The 11,425-nt window shown below is 36.1% G+C and overlaps 1 protein-coding gene across 1 annotated transcript; it reads right to left on the bottom strand.

The window, feature by feature from the left end:
- Nucleotides 1-10,495: 10,495 nt before the first annotated feature.
- Nucleotides 10,496-11,425, bottom strand: LOC127540356 (putative olfactory receptor 5AK3). Its single transcript, XM_051965003.1, has one exon. It carries the CDS (start codon nucleotides 11,423-11,425, stop codon nucleotides 10,496-10,498), a length of 930 nt encoding a protein of 309 aa, XP_051820963.1.

Genomic DNA, 11,425 nt, shown 5'->3' with positions numbered 1-11,425 from the left:
GGCTTTCATATTATCTGCAAATGAAGGATAGAGGGAGAAGGACTAAGAGATTTTAGTAATCTCAGATTAGGAATGGAATAGAATTTAGTTTAGGATGGAGGTGTTTTCTTTAACAAGCTTATTTTATTGAAATTTTTTGATTTCACATCACTTTGATTTTTGAATTTAACCTTGCCCATTACCCAACCCAAGGAGTCATCTCTTGTAACAATGATTGAAAATAGGAAAAAAAGAAAAGAGTTCAGTAAAACCAAACAACAATTCAACTGTATCTCAGGATGCTCTGACATGTTCAACCACCATCTAAGCCTGATTTTCTAAGATTATTTCAGATGAGGCTTTTTAAGAGCATGAGTTTCCTTTTAGCTTTTAACCTGGTTTTTAAAAACAATTTGACAAGGAATGAAGGAACACATGTTCTCAGAAATGACAGCATGAAAGGAATAAGTATCTTAGTTTCCCTGGCGCTGCTCTGAAGGGGAAAATCCTTGCTGAACTGTCTAAGTCATAATATTAATAGATAACATTTAACTAGCACCTGACAGTTTACAAGACACATTATATTAATTTATTTTTAAATTCACCCCTCACAATTTTCAGGGATATTGGTATTACTATTATCTCCATTTTATGGAAGAAGCAATTAGGAAGGCAGAGGGCAAATGTTCTGTCCAGAGTCTTTCCCCAGATGTATGAGACAAATTTTGAATTCAATTTTTCCTGACTCTAGGTTTGGCATTTCATTTGCTTCATTACCTTGATGCCTCCTTTTTGTTTGATTAAAAAAAAAACCTCAGAGTACTCTAAAACAAACCATTACCTTTGGTGGTGCTGGTCATCCTGGAGGGGCTCTGCTAACAGTTTTCTTTGCCTGGGGTGTAAAAGATGAGTATGAAAGGGTATTTAGATCCAAGGAATCATTGGTTGTTAGAGCTGGAAAATGAGCTCAAAGGTAGAAGGGTGCTCAGAACAAGGTATTAGCTCTGAGTGAAGAAATCCTGGAACCTTGAACCTAAAGTAGTGTGAGACTTGTGAGCAGTTAGGAAAAAAACAGAAATCATTGTTTTAATTGATGTCCCACTCTTACCTGATCTCTATTGTTTGACTATTGGGCCATCCCTCTCTTGGCCATTATTCCCAACCTCGGTATATCACTCTGCTACAATTCCTCTTTGCTTTATTGTTATCCATACCCCAGCTCTTTTTTCCCCACGTTAAAAATCTAAGAGGGTAGTTAGACTTGTAAAAAGAAAAGTTTGAATCCATCTTGATTTTGACTCTTATCAAACCCATCTCTACCTCCAACTTACCTTTTTCTTTTGGTGGTATCTCAATGTCCTCTATCACATGGGCTCTAAACATGAGTCCAATGTTACTCTTCTCCTCATCAGTCACATCCAATAGGTTGACAGGTTTTATTTTTTAATCAATTCTTCCTATTTAACAGCTCTTATGTCCATCTTATTCTTTTTAGTCATTTATTAAATCTTTCATCACCCTGGATTTTGGCTATCATACTGCCTCCTAATAATTCTCTCTCTTTTCACTGTCTTCTTTATTCAACCATGCTTTACAAAGTTCCAAAACAACCTACCTCAGGTATACAAGGTTGTTGTGGTTCTTCAAAATATCCAATTGTCCCCTATTACTCCTAATTGTGTGTGTGTGTGTGTGTGTGTGTGTGTGTGTATGTATATGTACATACACACTTTCACATAAACTCTTTCACTGGACATTTGAGAACCTAATTCTAACTTCCTTCAAAGACTCAATTCTCACTATTCTTTATAAATGCTACATACTAGCCTTTCCTCCATATTTCCCTCTCTATGGCTTTTTTGCTTCTCATAACTTACTACTTTTCCATATTATTCTCTGTTAATGGCAGTGATCCTTTCCTGTTTTAGAGTAGATGACAATTATCTTGAGTGGTAGGAAAATGTGCTTTCTATCTTTGTATTTGAAGCTCTGAGTACCAAACCTTGCATTGATTAGTACACAGGAGAATCAATTAAGAGCAGGAAGGAATATTAGGGTTAATCAGGGACATTCTTCTCATTGACTCAATATATGAATAATAGCATGAATTTGATGGATAAACTTGTCATATATCATTTTCCCGTAGACTACAGGGTGGTATAGTGGAACAAATATAGGATTAGTATCAAAAAGATTTGCGCTCAGGTTCTACCTCAGACACTTACTAGCTCTGTGATCCTAGTCAAATCCTTTAATCTTTCCTTGTCCTCAGCTTCCTCATTTGTAAAATGGGAAGAATGATGACCTCACCTCCAGGGTTGTTATGTACATCCACTGCGATAATATATGTGAATTGATTTATTGATCAAAAAGTGCAATAGGCATCCTTGATCATTCCTCCCCAGAAATGAAGGGGATGAGCTAGTGATCTCTAAGTCCACTGAGGTTCATAATGTTAAGATCCCTTAGCATAAGGTGATCTCTACCTTCTGAAATTCAGTCGGTAACTTTGTTATGTCAGATGTCCTACCTACTCATCCCACCACTCAGTCCTTTTTTCACTTTGCTGAAGTTTGAGAGGTTTCAGTTCAGCCTTGGAACCAACTCTCCTGTCCCTCTGACCCTGGTCTTCCAAGCTCTGCTTCTTCCCTAAGACACTTTCTCAAACTCATACAGATTATTGGGAATAATGGGAGATTGGCTTAAGGGGAAGTAATCTTACTCCAAATTCTCCTGCTCCCATCAGGTTTAGGCTCACTGGAGTCCTTATGTGACATCTTGTCAATGTTCCAAATATGGGCACACACATGACAGCCACATAGCATGGGAACCCACTCCCCCAGGCATTTCTAGTCCCAGAGGACAAGGAAATATCATGAGAAAAATTATCAGTAGCTCCTTTCCTTCTGACTTCCCAGGAGTGCTGTTGTTTTCCAATTACTTGGGAATTTTGCAGTAATGTTTATGAATCATCTTTCTCTTAACGATAATTTCAAATTTGCAAAGCATATAACTTTATACCTCTTAGAGATAATTTTTTTCATTTGACAGGTAGATAATGTTTGATTCAGATGGCCCAGATGATTTACTTATATTCACAGAACTACTAAATAATCGATCACCCCATCAACAGATTTTTAATAAGCATCTTCTATGTGGTAGCCACTGTGCAAGAAAGCCAAGATTATATACCATTTATTTGACTATAAAACTGATGAGGCACAATGAAGAGAGCTATGAACTTGGAATCAGGGTAAATAAATTTGAATAATATCTCAGATTTTTTATTCCCATGGTTCGCTTAACCTCAGCCTCAGTTTCCTTATGTGAAAAATGAGGCTAATAAAAGCATCTATCTCATGAAATTTTTGTGAGGATCAAAAATGATAACAACATGTCAAGTGCTTTACAAAGCATAAAATGTACAGAAATATTAATGCAATCCTTATAGGTATTAAATATAATTATTTTCAAAAGAACTACTCCACTCCCACCATTCCTCTTCTCTTCCTTCCTCCCTCCATTTTTTCTTTCCTCTCTGTCTCTCTGTCTCTTTCTTTCTCTCTCTATCCCTACCTTTCTCCCCCTTATAGATTGGTGGAAATTTTGCTATTCCTCATTCTGGAATATCTTGAAAGATGTGTTATTAGACTTGTATAATTAAAGTTGAGCAATGGGTGATCTATGAATTAGGTAATCCAAAAAAATAATAATTAAACCTATGATAGGAAACCAGCACTCCGAGCACTTGGAATGGAAATATATAGGTGAAATAGGCCCTTCTCTCAAAGAATTTGCATTCTATTTGGCATATTCCTAGGAAAGCACTAATCTGAGGCATGAGAGGAATAGATAAGTCAGGAAGACATTTTGAGAAGGTTGTTTTTGAATAGACTCTTGAAGGAATTATGAGATTCCTTAAGGTAGAGATATGGAGGGAGAGCATTCTAAGCATGAGGGGCAGTCCATGTAAATGCACAGAAATGAAGATGAGTTGCTGTGAGTGATATGTGGAACAATGAGAAAGTCTCCCATATTTACTTTCCTTTTGACTTTCCAGGATTTGTTTTGTTTTCCAGTTATTTGGGAATTTTGCAGTAATGTTTATGAATCATAATTCTTAGCTATTCTAAAATTTGTAAAGTCTTTATCTTTGGACTTCTGATATTGAGTTGCTACTATTGTTGTTATTTTTCATTTCATAGATAGATAACCTGTAGTTCAGAGGTCCCAGTGATTTAATTATGCTCACACGACTAATAAACAATCAATGACTCTGTCAACAGACATTAGCTCATCTCAGATCTGTGAAGAAAGGAATTTGTGGCCAAAAAAGAACCAGAGTACATTATGGTATGCAAAATGAATAATTTTTATTATATTAAGTTAAAAAGTTTTAACACAAACAAAACCAATGCATTCAAGATTAGAAGGCAAGCAATGAATTGGGAAAATTTTTTATATCCAAGGGTTCTGATAAAGGCCTTATTTCTAAAAAATATAAAGAATTGACTCAAATTTGTAAGAATTCAACCCATTCTTCAATTGATAGCCAAAAGACATGTACAGATAATTTTCAGATGAAGAAATTAAAAACATTTGTAGTTATATGAAAAAATTCTTTAAATCACTATTGATCAGAGAAATGCAAATTAAGACAATTTTGCGATACCACTACACATTTGTGAGATTGGCTAAGATGACAGGAAAAGATAATAATGAATGTTAGAAGGGATGTGGGACGTTAATATATTGTAGGTAGAGTTATGAATTGATCCAACTGTTCTGAAGAGCAATATGTATCCATGTCCAAAGTGCTTTCAAACTGTGCATACCCTTTGATCCAACAGTGTCTCTACTTAGTCTGTATCCCAAAGAGATCATACAAAAAAGGAAAAGGATCCACATGTTCAAAAAATGTTTGTGGCAGCCCTTTTTTTAGTGGCAATGAACTGGAAACTGAGTGGATGCCCATCAGCTGGAGAATGGCTGACTAAGTTATGGAATATTATTGTTCTATAAGAAAGGATCAGCATTTGATTTCAGAAAGGCCTGGAGAAACTTATATGAACTTATGCTAAGTGAAATGAGTAGAAAAAGGAGAATATATTGTACATATCAACAGCAAGATTATATAATAATCAATTCTGATGGACATAGCTCTTCAACAATGAGGTGATTCAGGCCAGTTCCAGTGCTCTTCTTGTAATAGAGAGAACTATCTGCACCACTGAATGTGGATCACAAAATAATGTTCTCACTTTTTTATTGTTATTTGCTTGCATTTTGTTTTCTTTTTCATTTTTCCCTTTTTGATCTAATTTTTCTTATGCAGCATGATAATTATAAGAGTTATGTGTGGAAGAATTGCACATATTTGATGTTGGATTGGATTCCTTGCCTTCTAGATGAAGGGGTAGGAAGAAAGGCGGGAGAAAAAAAAATTTGGAGCACAGGATTTTACAGGAATGAAAGTTGAATATTATCTATGCATGTATTTTGAAAATAAAAAAGCTTTAAAAACAGACATTTACTCAACATCATCTATGTGCCAGCAACTGTGCAACAAAATTAAGATTTAAGCGTTAGTCACTTGAGTATAAGTCTCATGACGAACAATAAAAAGAGATCTGAACTTGGTGTCAAGATAAATCAGTTCAAATCCTACTTCAGATTCTTGTTACCTATGGGCTAGCAATCTCAGTTTCCTTGTTTGCAAAATCAGGTTACTAATAACACCCATCTTGTGGATTTTGGGGGAGGATCAAATGATATATCATGTCAAATGCTTTGCAAATTACAAAGTGTTACATAAATGCTTAATTTTATTGTGATAAGCATTAAGTATAATTATTTCCAAGAATGAACCACTTCTCCCCTTTTAAGTATCTCTCTCTCTCTCTTACTCTCTCTCTCTTTACCTCTTTTTGTCTCTGTCTTTGTGTGTATGTCTTTGTGTCTCTGTCAATTTGTCTGTCTGTCTGTCTGTCTGCAGAACTGGGGAAATATGTGCTATTCATCACTTTGGAATATAGCAAATGGTGTGTGATTTGGCTTGTTTTTTGAGATGGACAATGGGTAATCTATTAATTAACTAATCAAATAAGATGATTAAACTTTTCCTATGGACCAAGCACTGTTCTAGGCTCTTGGGATTCAAAGATATAGGTGAAACAGGCACCATTCTACATACCAAATTATATGCATATAAATATAAATATGTGAAATTAGGGAGCTAATCAAAGGTGTGGAGAGGAAGGATAATATAGAATTGACTTTTTGGAAAAGATAGATTATGAGCAGACTCTTGAAGGAGATATGGAATTCTTCAAAGTAGAGATATGGAGGGAGAGCATTTGAAGCATGAGGGATGACCCATGAAAATGTACAGAAATGGAAAATGAGATGCCGTGTGTGATATGTGGAACAACCAGAAAGTCACTGCAGATTATGAAAAGGACAATAATTTATTAGTAAGTCTATAAAAGCAGATAGAAACTACATGAACAGGGATTTTAAGGCCAAATCACCTATTTCATAATTCATCCTAGAGGCAATAAAAAGCTCCTGAATTTTGTTGAGTAGGGGAATAACAAGGTCAGGTATGTACTTCAGTGATATCACTTTGGCAGTTGTGAATAAGAGGTATTGGAGTCAGGAAAAGCTGAAGATGAGTAGAGCAAATATGAGGCCATAACAGTAATTCAAGTGAGAGGTTGAATTAAGGTGTTGCCTGTATGGGATCAACAAGGAAGAGAGACATGTGGAATATATTGTAAAAGTAGGAAGTATAAGATTTGTCACCTCATTTCCCAAGATATGAAATGATGGTGAATTAGGAATTGGGAGAATTAGAATTACAATTTGGCAGAGAAAAGTAGAGACTGAAAGATAGGTGGTATTTTTGACTGAAGGAGGGAAATATGGAGAAGAATGGGTTTGTATAAAAACATGAGTTCTCTTTTTGACATGAGAGGTATATTGGATATTTAATTAAAAATGTCCAAATAATAAATACATTATTCAATAATCATTGAGTAAGATTCTGCTATGTGCTGATTAGTAAGATATACATAGAAAAAGGATTTGTGCAGAAATGTGACTTCTATTTTGGACATGTCAGCTTTGAGAGGCATATTAAATAGTTCAAAAAAATCAATAAATCAATAATTCTTTAATCACTGAGTAAGATTCTACTATATTCAAATTAGTAAGAGATATATACAAAAAGAAAAAGTTAAGGTTAATGAGATATGATATTGATATTGATAAGTTCACTGAGTATATGGAAAATAAACTTAGAAGAGAAAATGTCAGCATAGAGGGAGACTGGGAAAAATTACCTGCAGAAGATGAGATAAACTATGAGCTGAAGAAAGCAGGGGAAATCAAGAGGTAGGGGTGAGGAGAGAGTACATTCTTGACTGGGGAGCAGCCAATGGAAAGGACTGGAAATGGGATGGAGCATCTTGGGTGAAGCCAAAGAAATAGGCCTGTGTGGCTGGAACATATAGTGCATGGTGAGAAGTAATGTCAAAGAAAAGTTAAAATGGTTTAGGTTGTATTGAGGTTTAAATGGAAAAAAATATAGCTTATATTAGATCACAAGAAATGAAAATACTTGGGACTTTACTGAGTAGTAGGTAGAAATGGCAAACTCTGTACTTTAGGAAAATCATTAGGTTAGAAGTTTTATGTTTTCTGGATTACTTTTATTTTTGCCTAACCAATTTGGGGTCAAGTGATCTGCCAAGGATCACTCGGCTAATAACTATTTTTTTTTTTATAATAAATTTTATTTTATTTAATAATAACTTCGCATTGACAGAATCCATGCCAGGATAATTTCTACACGACATTATCCCTTGCAATCACTTATGTTTCGTTTTTCCCCTCCCTCCCTCCTCCCCCCCCCCAGGATGGCAAGCAGTCCTATATATGCTAAACATGTTGCAGTATATCCTAGATACAATACATATTTGCAGAACCAAACAGTTCTCTTGTTGCACAGGGAGAATTGGATTCAGAAGGTAAAAATAACTCGGGAAGAAAATCAAAAATGCAAATAGTTTACATTCATTTCCCAGTATTCCTTCTTTGGGTGTAGCTGTTTCTGTCCATCATTTCTCCAATGAAACTCAGTTAAGTCTCTTTGTCAGAAAAATCCACTTCCATCAGAATACATCCTCATACAATATCGTTGTCGAAGTGTATAATGATCTCCTGGTTCTGCTCATCTCACTTAGCATCAGTCCATGTAGGTCTCTCCAAGCCTCTCTGTATTCATCCTGCTGGTCATTCCTTACAGAGCAATAATATTCCATAACATTCATATACCACAATTTACCCAGCCATTCTCCAATTGATGGGCATCCATTCATTTTCCAGTTTCTAGCCACTACAAACAGGGCTGCTACAAACATTTTGGCACATACAGGTCCCCTTCCCTTTTTTAGTATCTCTTTGGGGTATAAGCCCAATAGAAACACTGTTGGATCAAAGGGTATGCACAGTTTGATAACTTTTTGGGCATAATTCCAGATCGCTCTCCAGAATGGCTGGATTCGTTCACAACTCCACCAACAATGCATCAATGTCCCCGTTTTCCCGCATCCCCTCCAACATTCATCATTGTTTTTTCCTGTCATCTTAGCCAATCTGACAGGAGTGTAGTGATATCTCAGAGTTGTCTTAATTTGCATTTCTCTGATCAATAGTGATTTGGAACACTCTTTCATGTGAGTGGTAATAGTTTCAATTTCTTCATCTGAAAATTGTCTGTTCATATCCTTTAACCATTTATCAATTGGAGAATGGCTTGATTTTTTATAAATTTGAGTCAGTTCTCTATATATTTTGGAAATGAGGCCTTTATCAGAACCTTTAATTGTAAAGATGTTTTCCCAGTTAGTTACTTCCCTACTAATCTTGTTTGCATTCGTTCTGTTTGTACAAAGGCTTTTTAATTTGATATAATCAAAATTTTCTATTTTGTGATTGGTAATGGTCTCTAGTTCATCTTTGGTCACAAATTTCTTTCTCCTCCACAAATCTGAGAGATAAACTATCCTATGTTCCTCTAATTTATTTATAATCTCGTTCTTTATGCCTAGGTCATGGACCCATTTTGATCTTATCTTCGTATGTGGTGTTAAGTGTAGGTCCTTGCCTAATTTCTTTGGCTAATAACTATTAATTGTCTGAGGCTAGATTTGATGTTAGGTTTGACTTCAGGTTGTGCCATCTGCTTTGCCATCTAGTGATCCTTTTTGTCTACTTTTGAGGAAAGAAAGTAGCTCTTAGTTACCCATTTTAGCTTAGCTGAAATTGACCATATATATAAACATCACAAATAATTAATCATGAGTAAAGCCATTTATCATATGTAATACAGAAAACAGAATTTAAAGTAGTTATATACATTCTAAATATACAAGAATAAATGAACTTTCCAATTGAATGATGTGAGATACTAAAGAGTATCATCTAAGAAAAGATGAAAGATCATATGTTGTAATGTCTGTGTTAGCTCTCTAGAGGACCTCGGAATCAGGCAAAGTCCTTGGTCTTAAGGTAGAGAAGTGAAGGAGACAGGAGAGTCGTCATGCTGGTCCAAGATGGAGTCTGGAGTGTGGAACCTGAAGTCTTCTGTGGCTGAGAGCTGCTGCTAAGAGCTGTGGCTGAAAGAGAGCCCTCTGTCTCTGGGACTCCCCTTAAATATCCCAGTATGACCACATCATCACGCCACATTGGGCATGCACAGCTATAGAACATCACATCACCACATTACCCTAAGTATACGCCAACTAGATTGACCACATCATTACATTACATCAAGTGTGTGCTTAAAGAACCACCATCTCAAACAAGTAAGTACTTAACTACACAGTACCCTGCTGTCTTAGATTCAAATAACCCTTTCAGAGATCCAGCCTGCTACAATATGTGATGAAGAAAAACAGAAAATCTGTCTAAATCACAGAGCTGATAAGGAGGACTAATGTATAGTAAGTCTGGAAATTGTAGTTTGCAGCAGGTTGTGAAGAGCTTTAAAGTTCTCCCCCAAGTCATTCTCTAATTCTATATCACAAGTGAGTTTTGGGTTTCTAATATGCACAATTCGAAATCAATGGAGGCATTTTCTGGCACAGAATTCCCTAAGTCAAGGAAATTATACTCTTTCCCATTTTCTATATGAAAGTATTTAACTAAAATGTAATCCATCACCATTAATGCCATCACTACCAACATTCATCATATTATTATAATCTGGTTAAAGATGTTGAGTGATTGTTGATAACTTTTAAAGGGTATTAAAGGAAGATGTCCATTACTCTATGTATGTTTCTAAATTTTAACCCTAGTTTGTCACATCCCCCATACTTGTTCTCTTATTTACATACTGAAGCAATGAGATGGGATACTCTCTAAACTGATCCAACATCTAGCTACCAAAGAAAAGAAATGAGATGTTCTTTGTTTCAATGCTTCTGTGAATTGGAATGAAAGAACTGATTCATGAACAACTTTTCATGAGCACTTTCACTGCCTCTTTCACCTCCTTGTTTCTCAAACTGTAGATCAGAGGGTTCAGCATGGGTATAACAATGCCATAAAACACAGAGGCCACTTTATCATTCTCTTGTGACTCACTGGAAGAAGGCTGTAAGTACATGTAACAGAGTGTCCCATAGAAAATGGTGACAGCAGTCAGGTGGGAAGCACAGGTTGAGAAGGCTTTGTGTCTTCCTGCAGTAGAAGGAATCCTCAAGATAGCAGCCAGGATGTAAATGTAGGAGAAGAACACAACTAGCAATGTGCCCACCAGGTGAAAGCCCACTAAAATAATGATCAACATAATGTTGACATCAATATTAGAACAAGAAAGGCTCAGAATTGGGGGCAAATCACAAAAGAAGTGATTGATTTTGTTAGAATTGCAGAAAGACAGTGAAAGAAGAAAGCTTGTGTGTATGGCAGAATTCAGAGAACCTATAATATAGGATCCAGTGACCAACTGGATGCAGACTCTCTGGGACATGATGACTGAATAACGAAGTGGGTTGCAGATGGCCACATAACGATCTACAGCCATGGCAGCCAGAAGGTAACATTCAATTGTACCAAATGCACCATAAGCATATAATTGTATCAAACATCCTGAGAATGAGATAGATTTATCTGAAACCAGGAAGTTGACCAACATCTTGGGAGTGATAGCGGATGTGTAACACAGGTCAACAAAAGCCAAGTTTTGGAGGAAAAAATACATGGGAGTGTGAAGGCGAGCATCACACTTGATGAGCAGGATCATACCAACATTGCCCACTAGAGATGTCATGTAGATGACCAGAAACACCAGGAAGAGGATGTACTGAATTTCTTGTCGAACTGCAAATCCCAGTAGAATGAACTCGGTCACTCTGGTGCCATTTTCTTGGGTCAT

This window comes from Antechinus flavipes, chromosome 6, assembly GCF_016432865.1.
Source record: "Antechinus flavipes isolate AdamAnt ecotype Samford, QLD, Australia chromosome 6, AdamAnt_v2, whole genome shotgun sequence".
Taxonomy (NCBI): domain Eukaryota; kingdom Metazoa; phylum Chordata; class Mammalia; order Dasyuromorphia; family Dasyuridae; genus Antechinus; species Antechinus flavipes.
The sequence above is the reverse complement of the archived record's forward strand: the minus strand, read 5'-3'. Positions and strand labels throughout refer to the sequence as shown.

Excerpts from the sequence above, each read along its gene's own strand:
- LOC127540356 (XM_051965003.1), bottom strand. The coding sequence starts at position 11,425 with ATGACCCAAGAAAATGGCACCAGAGTGACCGAGTTCATTCTACTGGGA.